The sequence below is a fragment of the Agelaius phoeniceus genome, chromosome 1, assembly GCF_051311805.1.
Source record: "Agelaius phoeniceus isolate bAgePho1 chromosome 1, bAgePho1.hap1, whole genome shotgun sequence".
Lineage (NCBI taxonomy): Eukaryota > Metazoa > Chordata > Aves > Passeriformes > Icteridae > Agelaius > Agelaius phoeniceus.
In genome coordinates, this window is record NC_135265.1 from 120,833,538 (window position 1) to 120,859,104 (window position 25,567).

Genomic DNA, 25,567 nt, shown 5'->3' on the forward strand with positions numbered 1-25,567 from the left:
TGAGTAGGACCAGCTGTAATTCACGTCACTGTTATAAACTGCAGCTACTAATAACGTTCAACTATGCAATAAATGATCCATTTTTGACTGAATTACAGAGCCCCTTGTGTAGACTTTATCAGCACATCCAAGACAAGTAAGTGAATCCTGTCAGCAGCATCGTCCTGACAGTCAGTCATGGGGAATGTCTTGAAATGCAAATTTCTCCCTCAGCAATACAGCCCATGGGGCTAATTGACAACAAAAATTTGTTACAGAAAGGCTGGAAAAAACCAATGATTGATACATGAATTTCTAATGCTGACAAAATAATGCATTATCACAAGTCAGTATTCTTCGTTTTTCTTAACAGTTCCAGCTTCCACTGTTAAGTAATGGTGCAAAAATTGTAAAGTTTACTTTCCCTTTTTTACTTCTATCTTTTTTGAGTTCATGGGAGCCCAACAAAGAAATGAAAAGCTCAGAGAGTTTATAATTGCTACACTAGATTAATGATCTTTGAATGTCAAGGCTTAGGAAAAGAGCTGTAAAGGCCCAACCTTGTAAAGCCTCTCAGAACCCTGTTCTCCCAGCCCCAGGTAACACCCCTGGTGTTATACCCTCTGACTAAGCACAGCCACTGGATTTTGCCACAGCAGCCACATGGAGAGTGGGAGCTGCTTCCCTGACCTCACAGCTTCCAGTGATGCCTCCTGCTAGAACAGCCCCTGTTAAATGTCAGCCAAGTGCTGCCAGGTATCCCACAGGCACAGTGGCCAAAGGGCAGCGGAGGAAGAGTATGGACAGAGGTTGTATTTACAGGGCTGTATTTACAGCCTTCTGCAGCCAGAGGAAGGGAGCAGCATGGAAAGGGACTTCCCATGGCTTCATCTCCAGAAAGGGAATTCTGCACTGGAGAGGCAGCATGGAATTAGAAACTGGTCCCATCTTTATGAATACAGCTACCAGGGATCAAGCATATTTTATCTGAATTACAGTAGTATAAACTTGAAGCACATTAAATAATTATTAGCTCCGCTCAATTAAGAGTTTAGCCTAGAGAGAGAAAAAAATTTAAATAAAATACAAGTACCCCTGAGAGAGATACTACAAAGAATATATACATCCAATTATGTAGTATTTTAGTGATGTGTATAATTTAGACTTTAAACTGTGGGTATGTTTACAATTGCATAAGCAGTATTATACTAAAATACATATTAATATTTTCAATTGGGCATCTTCCTAGTGATCATAAACTGTATTTACTTTTCTACATTTATCATACAGAATAAAGAAGAAAAAAAAAGCCCTCAAAATATTTTCTGACAAATTTATGAGTGGGAAGCCTCAAGCTTTATTTAAAGCTCATTCCAGATTCTGAAAGCAAACCTTTGTGAAATCACATTAGTTTAACAGAAATTCTTAAGTCAGAGAAATAGAAGCCAAAAGCAATAGTTGGAAGTCTCCTGCTACATTTTAACTTAGCAAGCCCTCTTGGTTTTCCATCCTCCCAACTCAAGCTATGTCAGTTCTCTCTGCATTTCTGACAGCAGACTCTGAAGTGTTAATGACAGGCATCACCTTCTCTTGGTTGTGTTTCAAACCCTACTTTCCTACAGGTAGGCAGGCAGGACCAGCTGAACCACTCAAAAAGCTCTCTTTGTCTGTATTCAAGCTGCTCCAACTTCCTTAAGGAAACCTGCTACAGAAGTATTTCCCCCCTTCGTGCTCTCTGCAAAACCAAGATGCATTTTTAAATTAAAAGAGAAAAACTTAGCCTCTGCAGGAATTTCAAAAAGATGAAGCATAATTTGAAAGAGAAAATTTGCATCAACACAGATTTAGCTTATTTTTCACTGGAGCAACATTTAAGGCTCTTCACAGAACAAGATGAGCAAAAAAGAGATGCTGGTGAAATGCTGGGCAGACAAGAACCCATGCTCTAAAAACCACCAAAGAAAAAGGTCAAGCAAACCCCCCCCCGCCCATAACAGGTAAATTCAAGTTTATAATCCAATACTGTTTAAAACAGGTTTTCCATATGCTCTATATATAATTCCTGCTCTTTGTAATTTTCTGGAATTGCTATTGAAATGCCACACTTATCTCAAATCACATACCTTTTTTGTACAATAGGTAAAAAAATATAAACAAAGAGATTTGTAATAAGTGACACTAGAAAGCTCAACTCTGCACTCTTCAAAATAAAAAACACACAAATCAAGATGCTTATAACAGTAACACGAACATCACTTGAAAGTGAATGTAAATGCTATACAAAGTTGAAACATGCAATTTAATTTTACACTGGAACTATCTAGAAAACAACTTATCTTTTCCATTTTTGGTAAGTATTAGCCAACAACTCTTGTCTTGCCTAATTCATATATCTAAGTATGCCCTGCATGATCCTTCTGAATTGGTATGCAAAAATAACATCCAAACAATCAAGAAAAATGCAGAAGTATCTGATAGTCCAAGGTAAGGGTAGACACAGTACTAAAAACTAAGGCTAACATAAAATAGAAAGTATACTTAGCAAAGGCTATGTTTTAGCTGACCTTACAGTTTTGAGTATTAGATTAAATAACATTTCAAATATTAGATGCAATAACATCTGTGTATGACTATTGCTAAGTAATTGTATTGACTCTGGTAATGGACAGGAGGTTTTTAACATGAATAGGGCTGTACAGAAAGTGCCTTCAAATGTACCAACTTGAATAAAACACAGAAGAAAAAAAACCCAAAAAATTGTATTTGGTAATGAGAGTAGTTTTGGATCACTACACATGATGAAGTAAAGCAGTGAAGAACGTGCAAGTTATTTTGATGCTTGGTTAACCACAGGGAAAGCAGCTCTGCCTTGTAGCTGTGTAATTCAAAGCACTGCGATCCATGGCTCACTTGAAACTTGATATCCCCATGCACGTCCTCACCCAGTTCCCATTCCCTCAACACAAGTTGTTTTTATTCCCTGAAAGCAAGCAATTTTTCAAAACACCAGTGCCTAAGAAACAGCAACTATTTCAGCAATCAATTTTAACACCAGCTTATCCCATCCTTGTGAATAAAGTTAGCTACTATTTTAGGGAAGTGATTATATAGTGAGGTTGCTCTTTCATCGCACAGCACACATCTGTCCAGAGCAAAGAAGCTCTTAGACTCTTGAATACATATTTTCCCCCAGAAACTATAGATCAAGTCTTACAGGAAAAACTATGCAACATCTCAGGAAGGTTTTAGGAGGTAAAACAAGGGAGAATTATGCATCTGCACTGAACTAAAATTAGAAAAGCTGCCATATGGCTCTGTGAAGCCAGCAGCACGTTCTTATTCATTAGGAAGCATTCTGCTAACATAAAAACACAAGGCCTTCCTGTGCTCTCCAAATGTGTTTATCTTTTCAACATTAATGCATGATATATCATCAGGCTGCTGAAATCTCCTGCAGTGCATATTAAAAAAGCACAGCTGCACTTTTTCTCAGCACGTTTATTCACTGGGAGCACAGCTTTGCCCACCTCCCTGACACAGCCCTCTTGTCAGCCCGACTCCCCTCTGCTTGGGAAGGGCTCCCACTGCACGCTCGCCTGCCCAGCTCATCTGCCCGTGTTCTGTTCTGCTCATCACATCCACATGGTTTAGCTTCATATTTACTACTGCTGGTGGAAGCACACTTAAATGGTAAATGACCCTAGGGTTTGAGCTAAAAGCCCTTGGAAAGCTGTAAGTGAAATTACTCGCTCAGGAGTAGCAGCACTTACAACGTTGTGGTTTCTTTTTCCAGCACAAGCTGCTCTAAGTGGTGCAGATGCTCTCCTGTCCCACACATTACCTGCCCCACCTTCCCATGCTAAAGGAGCATCACTAAGGCACTAACTCTATGGAAAGCTTCATATTCTCACAAACCCATCAAATATAGGCAAACATTCGTGCAGCTTTACAGACTTTGAGTGAAGTCCCGCTCTTAGAAAATTCAGTAACAGTAGCCAGCATATAAAATTTTCATGGACACTGAAAAGAAAACAAGCACTGAAAACCCATGATGGATTTAGGAATAGCAACAAATGGAAGTAATAACACCTAAAATTAATACTAGTTTTGTCTCTTATAATTTTGACATTTTGCCATCATTCTTTTTTTGTACAAGTCAGCATTTTTGTCACTCAATACACCTCCTGTAAGAAGTACTGCCTGAGAAATAATTGCCCCCAGCTCAGTTAAACTGGAACAAGGACAAAAATAATGAAATTCAACTTACCAAGGATAATATTTAACTGCTGGAGAGACAGAAGCCTATTATCTCTATATGTATTTTTTGCTAAATACTTTAATAAGCATTTTACTACCTTCTCCTTGGTTTCTTCCTCCCTCTCATTTTGCTGTCTTTGCTTTCATCAACATCTATGACCTCTTTTCCTTCTCATTATTACAAAACTCAGTGGTCTGCTTCTTGGAAGTGAGGAAGAAGACAGTGGCAGCAGTGGAAGTGCCCACTCCTTTTGCCCTGGCCCCAGGATCCAGTTGTCTCCAAGCCCCATGAGCTGGGGTATTGCAGTGCTGCATTCCTGGCACATGGCACCACTCACAGCATCATCCATAAATACACTTAAATAACATATATGAAGAATGCTAACTCTTGGATATAACAGTGACAGCTAAAAGTAATGTTATTATTTATATGTAAATATATATTATTTACGAAACTTCGTATCTACTATCTGCAGATTTACCTACTTAATGCAGTGGGCAAGAGATTATTCTTACCTGGTATCACCCCAGAAGGTCCCTAGTCTCTGGTAAGTTAAGGACTGGGGTCTGAAGTAAAACCCAGATTCACAACCCTTTCTCTGCTGCTGCTCAAGTGAAGACTAAAGTGTCCTATCTGGGATCCCAAGTCCTCAATGGCTTGATCCATACCCAGCACACAACAAAAATATGAAACAATGCAGCAATTAAAATAATTTCTTTGGTGATATTATTTTCAGTATTTTATTTATCAGTAAAGACACAGAAGGACAATTGCTGTATTACCCTTTAAGTGAAATCTAAACTAAGACTGAAAGGAACCCTGAATCCAGAAACTATTTCTCACCCGTGCCTCATTTAAACTTGTGGTGATGTGTCAAACTACCACATTGTGAGTGGAAAGTTATTTTTCATCTCCAGAACATGGAATTAAGCTTCCATCCTGACTATCACCTACTGAATCCCTGGACATGCTGCAACATTAGCCTTTTCAACTAAGTTTTCAAAAAGGTGGAAAGGAATATAACTGGATATAGTTTTACTCCTGCAAAATTATTAGACCTTTCTTATTATTAAAATATTTGAGTATGTTCAACATATGCTTTTATATGAAATGAAAGGTTGTGCCTAACTTGCAATCAGAAAAATTAAAGGTACATGTGTTTTAAAGATATTATCTTTTCCCCAAAAAGACCACCAACACTGTCTTTATAGTGTATACTGACCGATTAGGGAAATATCTAAATAAATTAATCATCAAAGGTGCCCTGCCCAGGAAATGTCCTTATCAAAAGGCTAAAATCCAGGATGATGCTGAGAATTTCTAATTTTCACTGGTTTTAAAATGCATTTTTAAATACAGGGGTTTGGGGTTCTCTTTTTGCATTTACATTTCCTGAGAATGTCTAGTTACCAGTATAATCACAAATATCTGATTGATTATAGTGTCATTTACAGGATTTAATAAATGCTGAAAATACAGTACTCAAACAATAAAGGAGTACACGTGTTAGATTAAGCACATTGGCTGTCAGTGCCTTACCCCAAAATACCCTGAATTTAATCAGTCACTTATTATTCTGTGCTAGAATCAGATAAGCAGATTCAAATATATGTATCTGTAGCTGTATACACAAACACATCCAGGAAATGGTTTTGCATCTGTTGCTATTTACATGATTTCAAAACACTCACGTAAACTACTCAACTGTGCATGATAACAAATGCTGCACAGCCATCAGCACTGACTTAAAATCTGTTACATTAATATGGCTGCATTTCAAAAGAAAGAGCCAAACTAACTGACCTCTGCACCGAAATATTAGATACAAATATTTGGCATCACTTCATTTAACAAAGTAATTATTTTCTTTGGTATGTGCTGAATTAGGACAGAAAAATTTACTGTATTTCTTGGCATTTGCAATTTTGTAAGTGTTAGATATTTACCAAAGGAGTAACCTCATCTTATTTTGATAGTTCATCTCTCAAAACAGTATTGATATGAATGTCTAAATGGTGGGAGTCCAGTGTTCTTTAACATTTTGGCTGAGCTAATGTTTTCAAAGACAAGAAACATGGCAGAATCTGATAATTTTATTCCAAACAGGGCTCCACCATGGTCTCAGAAAGAATATATTGCTTTTACAAATGTTAACAGCCCTCTAATTGGTTCTCTGACATGTTAAAACACTGGCCAGATTTTGAAAATAAAGATACAAGGGTTAACACTCTTTAGACTAGAATCTGCAGATGCAGTTGCCAAGCTAATTAAACTTTTGGGTTTCCAAAACTTAAAAAATAACATACTAGAGAGGAGTATTAATCTAGCCAGACTCTATTTCTTGAAGCCTAACTCTTCTGTACTCAACCAGCTGTTAAAAGGAAACAGATGACTCCCTTTCTTCAAGTGCCACATCGTCATGATTACAAAATATCTGTCTTATTTTAGGATGCTGATAATAAATCTTTGTGACACACCAGATCATCCACAACAACAGGCAAAGATCTTTTTGCTTTTATAAATTGCCATTGACAACTGCATAAGTCTTCAAGAGACCTAATGTGGCCCACAAAAAAGAAATATAATGGATCATGGGCTCCCTATGAAAGAAGTTTCCATAATAAAACGTAGGCCAAAATGGAGCACAGATAATTGAAGACAGCTAAGAAAGAACAGAAAGAGCTTTAATTTAATGTGTCCATGTTAACATGGCTTACAGGGCTCCTACTGTTTCTAATAGTCCAGATTATGGTGGATAAATCTTTTGCACAAAACCTCTAAATCATTAAGGACAAGTGAAGTTTTCTTCCATAACAGCCCAGTGTTCAGAAATAGAAGCTCGGGCCCCTCTCCTTACTCGTCTAACCCACCATCATAGGCCTCAGCCAAAATTTCAAGGCAATTTAGAAACAGAAACTTTCCTATTAGTGCAAGGAAAGCAGATGGAAAACCAAAACCTTCCTAGAAGAAACTGTTTATTTCTGCATGTTAGTTATTTAAAGGGATTTTTTAGTCCAAGTCCTTCACAAAACTGTGTTTTAAGATAAATTTCATATATTTCAACAGTGGCTACATTACTTCAGGTACATTACTTCAGGGTGGCTGTGGGAAAAAAGGTAAGATTATTAACCTGCATTGCTTAAAATATTCTCTAAAATGAAGAGATCTTTTTTCATTACCCTAGAAAATCTTGGCTTATCTTGTTGCTATGATTTACATCCAGACAAAGTCAGTTTTAACCTCAATTGTATTAATTTATTCTGTCACATATTAATTAGCAGACATTTTAAAATGCCTGCTAATAGCACTGATAGATACAAATGGGCTCCCTTCAACAGACTGAACCACACTTAAAACTTAATTAATTAGGTGCTCCCGTTTCTGTTTCTCTAACTCAGATTCATGAAGCAGGGATCTGCACCCAGTCTGAAATATGTCAGTATAATCCATAAACAGGAAAATGATTAAACACTAATGGTATTGTTTTCTGTCTTTTCTCAGTGAGCTTTATCAGTTCTCTTCTGGGAAGAAATTTGGAGCTGTTTTAACAGTTCCCCAACAGTCCCCCATGGGCAACCAGGAGCTCAGCGGAGGACGCTCCATGCTGTGCTGGCAGGTGCTGCCCAGCCAGCTCTGTAGTCTTGCTGCTCTTCCCAGCTCCAAACTCCTGACATGGCACAGGCAGGGAGTGAGGGGCCCTTGCTGGGCAATCATCACCCTGAAAATGCTGAACACATGTAGCTTTAACCAGGAACTGTTGAAGATTATGGTCTGCCTCCAGCCATTCCTTCCCTGGCACGAAGGCCGGTAATGCAGGTCTGCAGCCAAGCCAGAGCATGACATCAGAAGTGATAATCCAGAACATTTTCCTCCAGTCTCCAATATACTTATTTGCCTGCAAAAAGGAATATGGGTGCCTGCTCCTTGTTTTACATTTTACCCATTACAACACCAACAGGTGAGACCTTTGGCATAACAGCTGTTATTTCCACAGTATTATGCACTCACCTCAGCCTAAACACTGAAGAATACTGGGGCCAAAGTCCTTATTAAGTAAACCAACCAACTAACCCAACAAAAATCCCCATAAAAACAATAGAAGAAACCATACCCCTTCCCTTGGAAAGCATTTAAGCTGCTGAGATAAAGGATATATGCTCCTTGTCTGACCTCCAAAGAAAGAACAAGTGGCAATGCCCATGACTATCACATAGCTCAGGGAAAGGAAGAGTATTCTTGCACCATAATTCACAATGACCCTGAGAAAGCCAATATCCTCTCTCAGTTATATTTAATAAAGGTTTTACAGACTGGCTTCTCTGCCTGTATCACTGATATTAAAAAGTAATGGGAAAAAAGCTTACTGGGCATATTTACATTTGAGATTGCCAACTGCAAACACATAATTATATTTTGTACATTAACTACAATGGCCTGACAATCTGTACTACAATGTTCACTTAAAATCAGCACCTCTTGCAGATGGACAGATGGTGGCTCGACTTTCAAGCTCAATAGTAATCACAATAATCCTTGATTTTCATCAGTGTAACACTCAGCAATTCATTAGTAACTTTTGTCACATTCCCTAAACTATTTGATGATTTCTTACCACAGCAACCAAGAATAAAAACATTATCAGAGGGATGATAGTGAATGGAATAAAACTGTCACAGGTATGGTGTTGCTGGTCATAAAATTATGGCTAAAGCCACACCAAAGGCAAAAGACAGTAGGACTGGAGAAGGCATGGAAGAAAAACCAAAAAACACAGGACAATTACCGAAAAGAAGAGAAAACAGTGCAGGCTTAAAAATAAAACCCTTCAAAAAATGGGGGGAAATTTGAAAATACAAAGAAAATCCATCCAATACAAAACTCCATTTTTGACAATTAGTGACAGGGAGCATTGCATTCAGAGGAGTCAATGGGGATATGAAGAAACAACTGAAGATAGACAAAAACCCCAAAATTCAAATCTTTCCTTTAACCCAAGACAGTGAAAGGCTTTATACAAAAGAACGAAGACAGGAAGAATTTTATGTGATTGGCACAAAATACCTTGCTGTTTTTTCCACCAAACATCAAAATAAACAAACCAAGAAAAATCTAAATTAGGGTCCCTCTGAGTTTTCCAATCTATATTTAGAAATTACAACCTTGATATCTTTTCCTCTTTTTTTTTTTTAATTTCCAAGTAGATTAAATGCTATATTTAAACACACTTCCTCTTCAGTGTTGAATATAGGCCCACACCTAATTTGTCTCTGGAAGTCATCTCCCTCAGTAGAATCATGGGAATTGCAGGTTGTTCCAAGTCTTTCTAGGAAATTGTGCCTCAGGAAAAAATGTACTAGTATAAGGCTAATGCTCCTCAGGATCACATATCTTAAGATGACAAGGGACCATTCTAACTGCCTAGCCATCTCTCTGTAACACATCCCAAAATATTTCACACCAACTCCTGGATCACCACAAGAACTTCCACTGAATATTCTGCAGAACATTCAGACTTTGGAAGGGCTAACAGAACCTACCAATTCCTTCATTAAGTTGCTCCCGATTTCAGCTAACTCCCCATTAACAATCTGCCCCTTCCGTATGAGTCAGTCACAAATTCCAGCTGTGAGGCTGCATCCTGCCTTTGTGTGCTGGAGTCCTCTGTGGCAGGCACACTGTGGAGCTCCATTCTGGTTCATGCCAGTGAGCAAAGCAAGGTGCAGGGACATGCAGTTCTGCTCTGGGACAACCTGAGCCTCAGTGAAGGGATGCACGACACGGCTGCTTTGTCCAAAGAAGCATGTGGATACTTGTTCAGATAACATGGGCATAGCTGAAGCACCTTCAGTTATGGAGTATCTGCTTAATGGATTTATGGTTTATGGAGTTATCCACTTTGGTGGAACTTAAATTTATGAACTTTTCTGTCTCCCCTTTCCCCTCCTCTGATCTTGTGCAAGCTAAAGAAGGAAAGGAGAGTATGTGTGTGGTTAAGTGTGCAGGGGATATATTAAGAGTACCCCTTGTCTTGTAAAATACAGCAATGTGCCAACACTTCATAATGATGAAAGGAAACAGACTTCATGTATGTATTGACTCTCCAGTCCTTTTTCTGAGGGCATTCACTATGAGCTCAACAGTGTTCATGACAGAGCAAGCAAGTGATCACTTGCCAGGTCACCCTTCAGTCTTCAGTCTGTGATCTTCCCCTAGCTGTCCACTGAGGGTTTTCATAAAAGAAACTGAAAGCTGAAGAAGTAATAGCTGACTTATTGTTTTTCATGATTTGTGATTTCACATTCAAGGACCCCTATTTCCAACTAACTGTCCATACACAGAATGCTTTACAGCAATAACAAAATGCATGACTTAGAACAGATGCAATTATCTTGGTTCTAGTTTGAACACAGAGAAGCCTTTGATCAATGCTTCTTCAATGTGCTGTGAATCTACAGGTTTTCAGGATTCAAACATGGTATGAAAGGCATTGCACCCTATTGTGAGTAAATATTATATTATTGCTTTTCAAGCTGCAGTCTTTAAAAATAAAAGATAAAAGCTGTGTAACAAAAGCTAGGTTCCTTAAAATAGATGATCTTTTTTTGACTGAAGTATCATCACTATTCACAGTGAATTAATTTGCTATTCCATAAATTAAGCTGCAGACAGAAAGCCAAGGTAACATGAAGTGTCCTTAATTTACTTGCTTTATGTGCTGCTGAGATTAAGACATTGCATTCATAATCTAAAGCACACAGCAAGATTTGGTGTTCTACAGTAAGCATCTTTTACACTGCAAATCATCCAACAACAAGGGACTAAAACCACTATCATTAGGACTCAAATCAGAAGGCTACAATTGTTCTTTAATACCTAAACTCAGCATTTATTTTTTAGCACCTAAATTCAGCCTTTGTTTCTGATCACACCTCTAAAGACAGAACAGCTGGTGAGAAACACTAGACTCAAAAGCTTAGTCCATATTGTACAGGGATGGATGTCAGTCTATATTTCTGCATTTTGTTTTACCCTCAAATAAAAATGCTAAATGAATTTATGATATTTACAGTTCATAAGAGATTACGTGTTAAACTGCAAAAGAAACCCTGAACAAACCTGTAAAGTTTTTAAGTTTAAAGTGCTCAGTGACAATTTAAATGCAGTCTGAGAACAATACACTTACCAAGAAGGTAGCCTTGGTAATTTCAAGAAGAGATGTCTCCATCTCTCTTATGCAAGACATTTTTACTAAATCCCAGTAGTACACAGACCATAACATGATCATTACATATTAAAGTAACTAAACCAAAACTTTAATGAAGATATTCCTGTAAAGAACAAAGAGGGAATGCTTGACAATATCCCCCAAAGAAGGCTAAATATAGGAGAAGCAGCTCATCCTTTATAGCATTTCCAAGCATTGGTGTTACAGATCACCACCTCTTACACTGCAATCATCTTTGCAGCTGTATAATACAAAGTAAACAGCCATACTTTGCTAGCTTGAACTATTTTTTTTTCTTCTTGGACATTTAGAATTTATGAAAGAACACAAAGACCAAAGAAGAGCAAATATAAGTAGGCTGCAAAACAAACAAGAAAGTTTTCCTGTAGCACTTGCCACTAATGACCATTTCTACCTGAAAAAGACCAGCACCTCAACAGCTAAGAGTAACATCTAGTTTCTTTTTAACTTTGACCCATAACTTGAAGTCAAAGCTTAGATTTTCAGTCTAAAACTTCAAGCTAATTATCTCTGGCATGGAAGTCATCCATCACTGACTAAGCTGAAGCCCATGGTCAGGAGGAATGTCTTGTCAGGTGACAGCCATGACGTGACACCCTGCAATGCCCAACACCACCAGGACAGCTGTGGCCATTGGCCCTTAGCTCAGTCATGGCTGGCACACATGGACCTGTGTGGGAGTGGGGCCCCACCAGGGACCCAGGGTGAGACAGATCCTCTACAACCTCTACAATCCTCAGGCCACCTCAAAACCCTGCTCAGGCTCACCACACAGCTGCAGAAATGCTCCTGTCATGGTAAGGGAGGAAATGGAAACTCATGATCAGGAGGAGGGCAGGGATGGTAAAACCAGGGCTTTTCAACAGCTGACTTATTTTCCACAGGTTACTTTGCAGCCTGCACACTTGATCATTTTAATCTGTCTTCTTGAATCAAGAGAATCAGAGAATCATAGACTAGGTCAGGTGGGAAGAGAGCTTTAAAGATCACTTAGTCACCCCTCCTGCCATGGGCAGGAACATCTTCACTAGACCAAGCTGCTCAAAGCCCCATCCCATCTGGATCTGAACACTTCCAGGGATGGTGTATCCACAACTTCTCTGGCCAACCCACTCTGCTCTCACAATAAGGAAGAAGTCCAATCTTCCTGCTCAAAACCACTGCCTCTTGTTCTGGCACTCCAGGTCTCAGTAAGAAGTCTCTCTCTGCCTTTCCTGTTAAGCCCCCTTTACATATGGAGAGGCTGCAATAAGGCCTCCCCAGAGCCTTCTCCACTCCATGCTGAACAATTCCCCTTTCTTAATTGTTCGATCCCAGTGTGGGCACAGTTATATGTCATGAAGTGTCTTCAGTTACTTATTCAGTTAGTAATATTAATTACATTATAACACTGCCTCCACAGGAGAATATTAGTATCATTAAAATGCCTTAACTCATGTGTAGATAAGGTTTAAGCTAAGTATTCTGCATGATACCCAACACCAATAAAACAAGCAAACACCAGGAAGCTTCCCACTTGATGGGTTGCTGGCCAAGGACTGCTTTTCATCAGATACAGAAAAGAAACTGATGGTCTCCATTTTAAAACCACTTAAAATTCTTCAGTGAAGCAGTAGTTCTCTGGAGTCATGCAACTAGTAAAGTCATATTTAGCCAGAAAGCCTTACAATGTACACAGGAAGATCAAAGATATTTTCAATGTATCACTCTCAGCTGTAGGCAGGGGAGACAACAAAGCAAATTCAGTAATAGTTGTTGTTTTGGGTTGTTTTGTTGTTTTTGTTTTTTTTTTGTAAATGCTCTGCATAAATTCCTTGACTTCAAGAACAAATTTCTGTGACTCGTCTTAAAATCCTATAAGACTGAAAATATAGTATATATACATAGTGATAGCCATGTAGAATTCCTTCAAAAAGAAGAAGATTCAGAAATTGGCATAAAATTTGAATAACCCATCTCAAATGTGATTAATATAAAATATAATTACAGTAAAATTGACTTAGTAAAATATTTGCAAAACAAAAACCAGCAAACAAAACACAAGTCTGCATATGCTCCCTTGCCTTAATATCCTGATTTTACAAGATATTTATGCACATAACTTTGAACCTTTAAGTAGTTCCACTGACTTAACAGGGATTACTCATCTGCTTAAAGTTAGGCAGCTGCTTAAATACCTTGTGAAATATGAATCTAAATTCAGATCTGATAAATTCAAAGTAGCAGCAGCCAAAGCAACACCTCATTACAGTGTTAAGACCATGCTGCTTTCTTTTAGCAAGTGATTTTACTTGCATACTGGTGCTGGAGGCAACAATGCACTACCTGCTGGAGTGGCCCTGTGATTACACAGTGCTGCTACAGGGAAGCAAAAACTGGTTTTGCTATCAAATGTGAAACCAGAAAAAGAAGATAAATATGATTAACAACAAGCCTTCTTTCGAAGTTCATACAGGTTTCCATGCATTTCTCTCTTCATCAAGCACATCTTCCTCTCCCAACACTATTTTGCTTTCACATGGTGATTCATTCTGTCCAAGGTCTGTCTTTTAAGGCTATTCTGAAAACAAGGTCTGTTTCACATCTCAGAAGTGTACATTAACAGCTAGACTGGTAATTGCCACCCAATATCCCTTCCCTGAACCACTGAAAAGCTGATCTACAGAACATAAAACCTCTTCAGAAACTAGTGACACATGAAAAATGGACTCTGCGGGAAAATGGAACTGGCATAAAATCGTATTTGAGAATACTTTACCATAGTAGATTATATCCCACTGTATGTGAATCTAAATAAGACAGGTGGATGCCATTTTAAAAAATTGCTACAGAAGACAGAAAGGCTTGGAGAATATGGAGAATAGGAGTGGAGAAATAAGAGATAGACGCCTGGAGTTTAATAAAAGGAACTCAGGGGACTTGGGAAAAAAAACCAAACAACCCCATGTCCTGCACTTTTGTCAGGACACATTCCTCAGCACTCCAACCAAAGAGGTCAGAGGAGACTTAGCTGCAGAAACTGCTGAAGAAGCTTAAGGTGATCTTCAGTATCCTCTGTACCTACTGCATTGCTGATATTCAGACAGGAGGCTAAAGAACAACTAGATATTGTAGAAAAGCAAATTTAAAAGTTTTTTTAAAAGCAGGAGTTGTTCAAACAGTGAAATATGATAGATAGTCTCTGCTTTAAAAGATGAGTTATTTACCTGCTGAGACTAGGGCCAGCATGACAGATAAAAGGAGCTGCAAACTAAGGGCAAGGGTTTAATTTTTATAACCTGCTTTATATCCAAAAGAAGAATAAAAAAACAAACAAACAAAAAAACAGAACAAAACAAAACAACCCCACAAAAGCCTGAAATAAACCCCAGCAAAACAGAGACAAAGCAATCAAAAAAATAATGACAAAACCCCCACTACCATAATGAGGGGAGTCAGGCTGATGACAAGAGTGAAGGAAAAGGACTACTGTTGGAATAAAATCAAATGAGATTGATGTGAAACAGTTCATCTGATTGTCAACTAAGGAAGAAGAAAATTCAGATTACTTTTATTTACTGTCAGAATTCTGTTGTCTTCAGATATGAGAAAACATTTTAAGCAATACTTATATGACAGAAATTAGTATCTTAAATGCTGAAGTTGCTTCTTAAAATAAGATATGATCCTAAAATCAGATACTATTATACTAAGCATATTTCTTAAGTACAATCAAATGGCTTTATAGCTCCTTGGACATCTGGCATATAAAGGAATGTTTATTCCCAATGGTCTTTACACTTGTCTAAGACAAGCTTATTAAATTAAGCATGTGCAAATCAGAACTTACTTGCCTGTACACATTATGAACACATCTGTAACATCCATGACCATTACCCTTTCCAAGAACCTTAACATGGACCACAAACAACAGGACAGCTTACACTTCAACGACCATGTAACACAACTGCTCCAAATTACTGTTATGTTATAAATAAAAAACTGAATGAATGTTTTCCCAAGTGCTTGAAACACAAGTCTCAAATCCCCAGTAGAGATATCCACTTAAGATTTACATGAATACAACTTCTGTTTCATCTTCATGCTATAATCACAATTTTTCATCTCCTCTGGACATTCACAAAACCTCCATCCGATCATTGTAAGATAGTATGATAAAAGTCACACTCAGTAGAAAATTAGGCTTTTGTAAAATAACTTGTCATCACTTTCCCAAGTATTAAAACCATTTCAAAACCCAGATTAAAACTCCATGCAATGGTTACATCTTCCAAATATCTTGAATTCTTTTAATGAATTTAGCTTTACACACGCATTTATAACTTGCCTTCAAATTGTAATAAACAGAATCTCTAACATACCACAACTTAGGAATCTTTGAAGTATATACTGTGAGAAATGATAGAAAGATAACAGATAAAGTATTCCAAGTATATATTTGCATATAAAATAGATCAGGATAAGATTATACTAATTTATATAGTATTATTAAAGCAAAAGATCCATTACTTTTTTCAGCTACCAGCCCAGCCAGCTTGACATGGGAAACAAATATCAATCTGCATTTCATCCTTCCTTGTTCTCATTCCTAGAACCTAGAATAAAGTTTCCTTGACAAAGCTCAGTAGAAGTTTTAAAACTTGTTGCTTTCAGTGGCTTTTCAAGGTATTTATAACTGACTGTGCTTTTGTAAGTAATTAGACCTTCATGTCAAGTAGAATTTTTAGTATTTATTTCAGAGAAACAACCTCTTTACTAAAACTTCTAAATAATAAAACTGTAAATTAAGTTCTCACTAATTTAATCTAATCTGCTTTGGAAGAAATGCAGGAGCAGACCCACTGTATGACCACCAAGCCATCTTAATTTGTCCATGTCAGTGTAGAATCACTGAAGAGTGTCAGGACATACATTTAGTTTTGTCACAAGTATTCTGCATAACACTAAAAATCAACAAAACAACTGCAATAAAACATTATTTTTAACCTGAGTCTCGTGGCACTTCATGCAAGTATAGCATTATTTTAATGACTTTTGTTTCAGAAAGAGATAATGCAAGTTTTTGACTGTTGTCAAGGTGTTCTAACAGGTCTTTACAGTGGAAGACCAATCAGACAGATTTGGAACAACCTAAAAGTTAATACATTTAAATGATGAGCATATCCAAGTGCAGGATTCCCAATGTGAGGTGATAAATTACCTATAAAACATGAGAGAACAATAGTAATAGCCTCACGAGGTCTGCAACCTGTTTGCATTGTTTATATCAGATTTTTTGTGGCACTGAACAGAAGTACATGTAGACTGTACTGTTTGTGCAATCTGGACACTTAGTGTATGTGAGACATTTTTGTTAAAGAAATGCCTATTCCAAAATAATACTGCATTTCAGAGTATGCTGTTATTTGAATTTTTCTTAAAAGGAAAAGTAGCTTCTATGTAGTAATAGCTATCAAACCTTTATCAGCTCAAAGGAATAATTTCAAATATTCTGATCTTCTGAGATGCTACTAATGACGACCTTGAAGGTCTCAGTGTTTTGCTGTGCCCCTTAGATGCTTAAGTCAGTCTGTACCAGCTTCGAGTTTTATGTGGATTCCCAGTTACCAAAACATCTAATTGCTGAAGAACCTTGTGTAACAACATCAAAGAGAGCAATTCAGTGTCTTTATTGCTCAAGGGCTGCAAACTACTTCTACTTGTTGAAATAAACTTGTTGAAAAGTGCTCACAGCAGTTTAGTCTGTCTTTAGGACTGTATATTCAGTTGTTTTTGCAATAAGATTTTATGACCTTAAAAAACTAACTGCACGTTCAGCTTTGGCACAATTCTGGCCCTTGATGACTTCAATAGTTTACATATAACCTGGTCTGGTGAGTGTGCATGTTTCATGAAAACTATTGTTGTGATATTGGTCCTAAACAATAAAACCCTGGATTTGACAAAGTTACCCTGAGTTAGAGCCAGATTTTCAGACTAGATTTTCTAGAACTGCTTACAGAATTACCAAAGTGGACTAGCAGATTTTCCTTTCTGCACCAATTTCCTGGGAAAACACAGGTTTTTTGTCCTTTTCCTTTTCTCAGGTAAAGATAAGAAGTATGTGTTGCTTGGTGACGGAAAAAAAAATCAATTTGAGAAAAGGATGAAGAAAATAAGGGAAAAAGAATATTTCAAAAGCCAGTAAGGTGCAAAACAATGATGGACATTGTGTCAGTTAATAAGTATACTTCTAATAAGGGGCATGGCAACATCACTAGAATATCCACTTAAAAAATCATAGCAACCTAACAGCAGAAAGAGGAGAAAAAGCTGAGAAATAGAACACTCCCTAAGATTAATCAGTTAGAACTTTGGAGGCAACTGACACAATCTGACTCCTTCCACTTTCCATTTAGCTTTGAACAGACTAAAGTCCAAAACTGTAGATCTACTTATATAGTTATACATTTAGATAAATATGTATCTAAATTATGAAACATGCAGTCTCCAATTTTATAATTTTACACACACAGTATGGAAAAGGAAAAATTATTTTCCCACAGAAAAGTGAGAAAGTGAAAGATGTTTAAATTGTTTGAAAATCAAAGGAATCACTCTAAACACAGTTTACAAAGAGATATAAATCTTCTACATTAAAAGAAAAACTATATGCACCCACTTTAAGAATTTGAATCTGCCCCAAACACCTGCAGTGTGCCTGCTAGACAGACCTGTGCCACAAAACCCACTTCCAAAAATTTAAAAGTTTCTAAAAGATTTGGGTTTTCTCTTTGAATAGGAAATATATCAAAAGAAAAGAAATACAAAACTAATCTTCTAGACAAAGAACAGGAAGAAAACTGTCACGTTCTGTGGTTTACATTTATAACAGGACCCTATCTAGAGATTAGAATAGTTTCAAATCTATTGTAGTCGAGGATATGATGTCATCATTTAAAGGACGCAGATAATTTAGTCCACAATATCTATTCATACCAACAAAAGAAAGCAGAACGAGTATGCAGAACTCTTGCATACCCCACTCTCCTGGACATTTCTCTTTTGCAAGGATTCTTACTCATCCATGTAAAAGTATGTTTTTTTTTTTCCCAAAGCCATCTGCTAGTTTAACTTTTGTGAAAGCACAAGTGATTTCAATTCCATTAGATACACACATCAGACTGATTGATTTTTTCTCTCTCTAAACAATTTTCAGTGAAGTATTTTAAAAATACTGAATATGATACTTAACACACTCTATTCACATGACTTTATAGCATTATTCATTACTGATTAATGAAAAACATGGGAATTTGCTAAAGAAAAGCTGAAGAGACTATCAGGTTGGCCAAAAATAAAATAACAATCAAGACAAAATATTCAAAGTCAATTAATTAGTCTTACCTTGTTCTTTTATCTGACGAATTTGCTTCACAGTTTCTTTCAAGATTGCACATTTGTCAGGTTTAAAGTTAAAGTTGTCAATATCATTAAAATTTGCAAAAATCAGCTCTGCAAGCTCTTCAATGTATTTATTCTCTTGCTCACGATTGCGTTTCTCAGTGCTTCTTTTAGGGCTGAAAGAGGAGTTTATAAAAATTCTGTCTTTAATGTCAGTTTACTTGTCTTCTGGCCAGCTCAGAGATGATTTTAAAAGGTTTGACAGTAGTTTAACAAAAACACCTCTCACTAACAATATATAACTTAGGAGTTTCTCCACAAAAAGGTTTCCTCTGGAGCAAGGAAAGGAGCATGAGAAAAGATGTTACTTATTTTTTTTCCAGCAGTCATGTTTTTGTTTCAAAAGAGGATTGGGATTAGAAATTGAAAACACAAGATTATTTGGGGGGGGAGAAGGGGGGTCAGGATTTGAATATTTACAAGTATCCCTCCCACACGGCATTGAGAATCCAAAGAGTATTATATAGTGATTGTGTATGAGAAAATAAAACAGCTTAAATAGTTACACTGAGCAATCCATACTCCCTGCCTCCTTGTGAATTTATGGCAGTCTTACGAAAAGATGAATGAGTGGTTATGCTTTAAAATGCATTTGTGTTGGTAGCTGAAAAGCTGGAAAATATTTTTCAAGACCTAGATTATAATGTACAACAGAGGTGGTAAAAAAAAACTCAGATTGACAAAATGAGTGACTGAACACTTCTTACAGTGAATGCCAAAAACCGTTTTTACACCTCTCCTAAATTGTCACCAAAATTCTGCATTTTGGCACAAAGTTGGATTCAAAAATATACAAACAAACAACAATAAAAGAGAATAGTTCTCATCCCCACCCCAAACCCTCAACAACACAGAATTGCTGCAATAAAGTAGTTTGGCACTGACTTCTCTTTGCAAGAATGTTGTTTGTCATCTTTTAACTGAAAAACAGAAGCACAAGTAACATTTTTTTAACTCATTCTCTCAATATTTCCAGAAATAAATGGTCTAACCTGGGTCCAACTTGATCGGGATCCTTGCGCTTTCTCGACTCTGCTCTGGATGGGTCAGAGGTATTTTCTCCCATCCCACTCATCTTGAACACATATCAGCAACTAAAAGGAAGAAAGTGCAAGAAAAGGTTATGGTGGAAAAGTCTTGAGTTCTCAGTTCATATTTACAATTTTCTCATTCCATGCTCAACTAAGATTTTACTTGGCAAATCTATCACATGAAATTGAGCTTGTTTGAAAGACACCAATAAAAACACTGTGTTTATGATCCAACAAAATGCAACACAAAACTCCTTGAGAAGAAAAGTTGTGGTGAGCAAGTAAAGCATTATAATCTGATTGTTACCAGTTACATAAGAACTGATAAGTATATTTTGTGCCTGAGTTGCTGAATTTTTGTGGCAAATTTGCAAGGTTTAATGATGAAAAAAAAAAGAAAAGCCATAGTGCCATCCAACAAGAAAAACATGACAGAACTGAAATACATGAAATAAAGCATGCGTCCCAGCTACATGAAAAGGTAGCACATGCAGCTTTAGTTAAAAATCAGAAGATAATGCCTGCAAAAGTACACATACAAAGCTGTAGAAACAGAACATCTGCCAGCACTAGAAATTGCTGAGGAACTGATAAATATTTTGCACATATAATCTACCTCATAAGGAGAATAACTTGTCAAGCTAATGTAGTAAAATAACACAAGCTTATAATTTCTGCAATAAACAGCCGGTGGAAATCCTGCCCTGCTCCCAACTGTTGGTTTCCCTATGCTGTGTAGAAGCACATGAAGCTCAGATTACACATTTCTCAACAAGAACCAATATTCTGGAGGCAGAAATCACCAAAGGACACAGGGAGATGATGTAAATGATCAAAAATTCATGGAAGATGGGACAGTCCCAGCTCAGCATCTGCCTAGTGGCTGCCAGTTTTTGAGGATGATGGCAGAGAGGTGTTGCTAGACATTTCAGAGAGCTCCTGTAGTGTTTGGGATTAGCAGAAAAATAAGCATGAGGGGCCTAAAGGAGGTGAGTGTGTCCAAAAGGTGATTCATACCATACTAAAATAAGAGCTGGAGCCTGTAATTGTATGACCACTTCATTTTGGCATAAAGTGGAAATCAGGTATCAAAACAAGGGAGTTCACCACCTCCTTCAAGCCCTTCATTTCTGTCTCACCAGCTCCTTTCCCTCTGCTGACCTGGTCAGCCATGCACTGAACCTAATAAGGGAATTGCTGGGGGTTAAAGACACAGTCCCCTTCCCTTTTTCTTTTTGACATTTTTTAAATTCTAGCTGCCAGCCTGTGTGTTGGTAATCAGATGTTCACATTGGAAATCTTGGTTTTCCCAATGAGCCAACTGAGTGAAAATACTGCAGGTATCAACAGAAACAGCACAAAGACTAAGGTCTGAGCAGTTGATGCTGAGAAAGGCTGCCCACTGAAACCTGAGCAAGCAAACAATGAATTGGAGCCACTCCAGATTCAGAACTGACCACGACCTAACATTTCTCTAAATTAAAAGTAAAAAAAAAATAATTTTAAAACATTCTTTTTACTGAAAGTGTTTTTTCACAGTATATTCTGAGTTGGAAGGCACCCACATGGAGATCACTGAGTCTAACTCTCAAATGAATGGCCCATACTGGGACCAAACCCACATCCTTGGTGTTACTAACCCCATGCTCTCACCAACTGAGCTGATCTCAGTATTTTTTAACCAGTTTGAGCCGAGAGTGGAGTCATTTCCTTTCTTCTAGATACTGTTCAAGTTTCTAGAAAGACTGTATCATGCCTGTAACATATAGCTTCCATCTGGTCTTTGACATGAAAGGTACCAGACTGTACTTGAAAGACACCTGGATTATCTTTTTCTCTACTGAGTCTATACATGCATATGCATATCTACATACACACTGCTATTATTTTGAGAAGATCCCACTGTAAGCAGAGCCAGAAGGTTCTGTGGCAGAGCAGACACAACTCTCCAAGGGAAGATGCACCACCACAAGCTCCACCATTCTGCCCTGGCTGCAGAACCCCCAGTGGCCTCACCAGGGCACTGGCAGAGCCACGCCAGCGCCAGCCGCCCTGCGGAGCACGAGACACGGACTCTGCAGTGTCCAGCATGGTCTGACACCCTGACCCTGGCTGCTCCCCTACAGCTGTCTGTCCTCACTGACTTCTAGCCCCAGCAGACACACACATCTCAATTTATCCAAGCACAGAAGTAGCAATATACATTCACAGATGAGGAGCTAAGCACTTCCTTGAAATGATGCAATTTCAAAAGTATCACAAATAAGAGCTCCAAGGAAGGTGCAAGATACTATTAAGGAAAGTGACAATATTTAAAACAGAAGCTTTGTCAGTGGAGAGCTGGAACTGTCCTTGCAGCTCTGTTTCTATGACTAAATTTTTCACTGACCAAGGTGAGAAAAAATTGTCAGCATGATGAAAGCCGTACATTCCCAAGATCTGATCTCTGATCCAGACTCAGATGGTGAGTTGATCTTCTAAAGTTCAGAACAATTAGGCTGGGGATTCCCTTCATTTCTTATGCTTCCCAAGTAATACCTGAGAAATGGAAATCAGCCATTTTTCTTGAGAAAAGCAAGCATAACAATTCACAAATACTGTCAAACCCTCAACTGTCATCTTCTCACTCCCCTTCCCTCCCAAGCAGTAAGAAGGTAAGCATTTATGGTGGACATCATCCTCCAAAAGCCTCCCCTCCTCAAGAAAGCATACTGAAACTGTTATTGACAGCTTTCCTACCTACTCTGTCAGACCTACTTCAAAAGGAGGTTTTATTTTTGTGGGAACCAAAGTTTCACCAATAGCTCTACCAATGCATAAATCAATTCTTCCTGCATTCACACTAATGCTGTTCTGTAGGAATCCCACTAGGTCCACTATCAGCCTTTGGAGGACATATTAAAACTCATCTCCCACCACAAACTTTAAACTTTATTCTCTGTGGAACAAAAGCAGTATCATAATTACAAAACTAACACCTTCTTCTCTCCTTTTTAAACAAAGCAAACAGTACTAAACAAATAATATATGTGTTTATTTTGTTTGCACTTACAGGCTATTACATCTTTTTTCTCAGCAGCATTATCAGTTTATTCTTAGAATGAGTTACCCATGTCTTTCTCACTCATAATAATTTATTTCTGGAAATCTACCACCTACTACCATGTTTGCTTTCTGTTCTCCATTATGTCTTAATTAAAAATCCTGTTCTAGACCTCAAAGATTTTTATAGGCCATTTTCTTGTCTTGTAGGTAACTGTGCTCCAGAGCAGAATGTAAAATCAAGAGATGGGTGTCTTGGAAAGTGGAGAGCTAGACAGATGATATTGAAGCAATCTAAAAAATCTCAAAAGCTAAAATGAAAGTCACTCATCCATACCTAGCACACAGTACTAAAAACAAAAGGATGTGACCCCAAACCCTTGTCTCCCTGGGTGTTTAGGGTCTGACTGGGATATCTAAGAGCTCAGGGATTCTTCTGGAATTTGGAAACTAAAATGTATTCCCTAGTTTGCAGAAATGAGGAAGAATCAACTTTTAGAAGGTGTGGATGGACTCTTCTGTAACATTATCTTACCAACTAAAACAGCCAGAACCGGGGTGATGGAGATGGAGCTTCCTCTTCAGAGAGAGCTGCCATGCCTGTATTTCCAGCATGCAGGACAGGCTGCCATGCCTGTATTTCCAGCATGCAGGACAGCCTCCTGGGTGCTAGGCCACCTGCCTGCCAAAGCTGGATGTTTACAAAGCAAAGAGGGCAAGGCTGATCAACTCTTGCAGGGCAGAGTCTTTAGGGGTGTGGTCCACACCACTCAACTCAGGAGTAAGCAGTTCAAGCACTGGCTGGAGACACAGGGACTGAGGTTTATTTAACTCCCTTAGGCTGAGGAGGGTAGCAAAGCTCCATCTCCCACTTCTCAGCAATGACTCTAATGAGTCAAAGAGGCAAGCACTCTTCCAGTTTCCTCATGTCTTTTGAAAAGAAAGCAGCTGTTTCACATATTTTTCCATGAGCTAATTCACAATCAAGACCAATGCATACTACTAGATGAAGAACTTGAGAAGTTTTGGGTACTTCTACAAATTGAATGAGGCACAAGCAAGAAGCTAAAACCACATTTTTCTAAAGGAAGTCCCTCTAGGCACATATAGTACCAAGGAGCAGGGTCCTGGGAAATTTCCAAGCAAGAAACAGAAAATGTAATACATTTTTATTGAGTTGATAGATGAATTTTAGACACAGAAATAAACATCTGTGGGTCGAAGCAGCTAAATTGCATATTATACTTCTTGGTTTCTGCCTTAACTTCCTCAATACATACTAGTTTATCTGTATCAAAATGTCTTGGTTACTAACTATTATCAACAGTTTTATACCACACAAACATTCATAACATGATATCATTCAATATTTTAACAGGAGAACCTAAGAATTTTTAATGAACTTTTAGATATTCCTAAGTTCCTGAGCTACTCATAGAACTTCTCAGCTCAGAAAACAGAAGTCCCACATTTGAAGTCTAAATTTTTCCAGGAAAATGACAATTCAAAACTAAAGATGCTATGAGTAGAATGGCAAGTCAGAGACTCAAAGTTTTACTCCAGTAAACTTCCCCTTAAGGGAACTACCTTAGATTAGAAAGCAGCATTTATCCTGCTCCACTGATCTTTTTATACATCTCTACTGGAATTTTCAGAAAGAAGAAAGATAAAGAAATTAAACCATTCGATCCATTCAATGCTTTAGATGTAGTGGAAATGTAATATCAGCTCTATCATATAAAAATACAAAAATCAAGAAAATGTTGGTAAGCGTTATTTAGCAAGGTACAGAAAAATGATTAAGCAAATTGGGAATTAGTAAAAACAAAACCAGCAGTAATCACTGCTTGGAGGAGAGAGAGATAAAGAAATGCTTGATAATAAAAAAACCCATCATGATATGTCAGATACTGAATTAAATAAGTTTTATTTTAAAATAAATTGTCTTACAAAGTTGAATTTGAATGCATGTCTCGCAGAATGAATTGTCATGCAAGACCAGGCACTCCCTTTTTTATTGTGTAAGTTGTTTGAGAGCTGTATTGCACTCCAAAATACAAACATAATATCCCACTGTGGAATTGGTATTTTGCCTTGTGGTGGTACCAGATTTTTCTACTCTACATTATGTTTTTTTCCATGAGTCCTATCCCAACAAAACACCAAAACTACAACAATAAGTAAGAACTGAACTTCTAATGCTGACTAAGATGCTACTCAAGCTTTAATTCCACTGGGCATAAATGAGCAATAGAGCTATGGAAATATAAATACACTCACTGTAGCATTTTCCTACAAGGAAGGAGATAATTATTCAATCAGATATCTTTTTACTAAAAATATCCAAAGAACTAATTTTACTCTCCCACTGATGACCCACACCAACAGGACATATCAGGTAGCTTAATACTTTTTTCCTATTTATATTTAAGACCAGAAGTGCATTTTCCCTCTTTCCATTTCATTACCAGAGGTCAAAGCATGCAAAATACTTGCAAAAAAACCCCACTGGCTAATAATTCCAATTGTTAAATGCAAATTACAAACACTGAAAAATTAAATTAAAAA

At 37.6% G+C, this 25,567-nt stretch overlaps 1 protein-coding gene across 5 annotated transcripts in view; it reads right to left on the minus strand.

Annotated features, from left to right (window-relative positions):
* The window catches only part of NCOA2 (nuclear receptor coactivator 2), a 188,226-nt gene that overhangs the window by 53,991 nt on the left and 108,668 nt on the right, over positions 1–25,567 (minus strand). For all 5 annotated transcript variants that reach the window (XM_077186425.1, XM_077186430.1, XM_054636477.2 and 2 more), the window contains 2 exons: positions 19,919–20,020; positions 18,870–19,042 (listed from right to left, as the gene is read on the minus strand). In XM_077186425.1, the coding sequence (XP_077042540.1) occupies positions 18,870–19,042; positions 19,919–20,001 (256 nt within the window). In that variant the 5' untranslated portion in view covers positions 20,002–20,020. The remainder of the gene's footprint in view (positions 1–18,869; positions 19,043–19,918; positions 20,021–25,567) is intronic.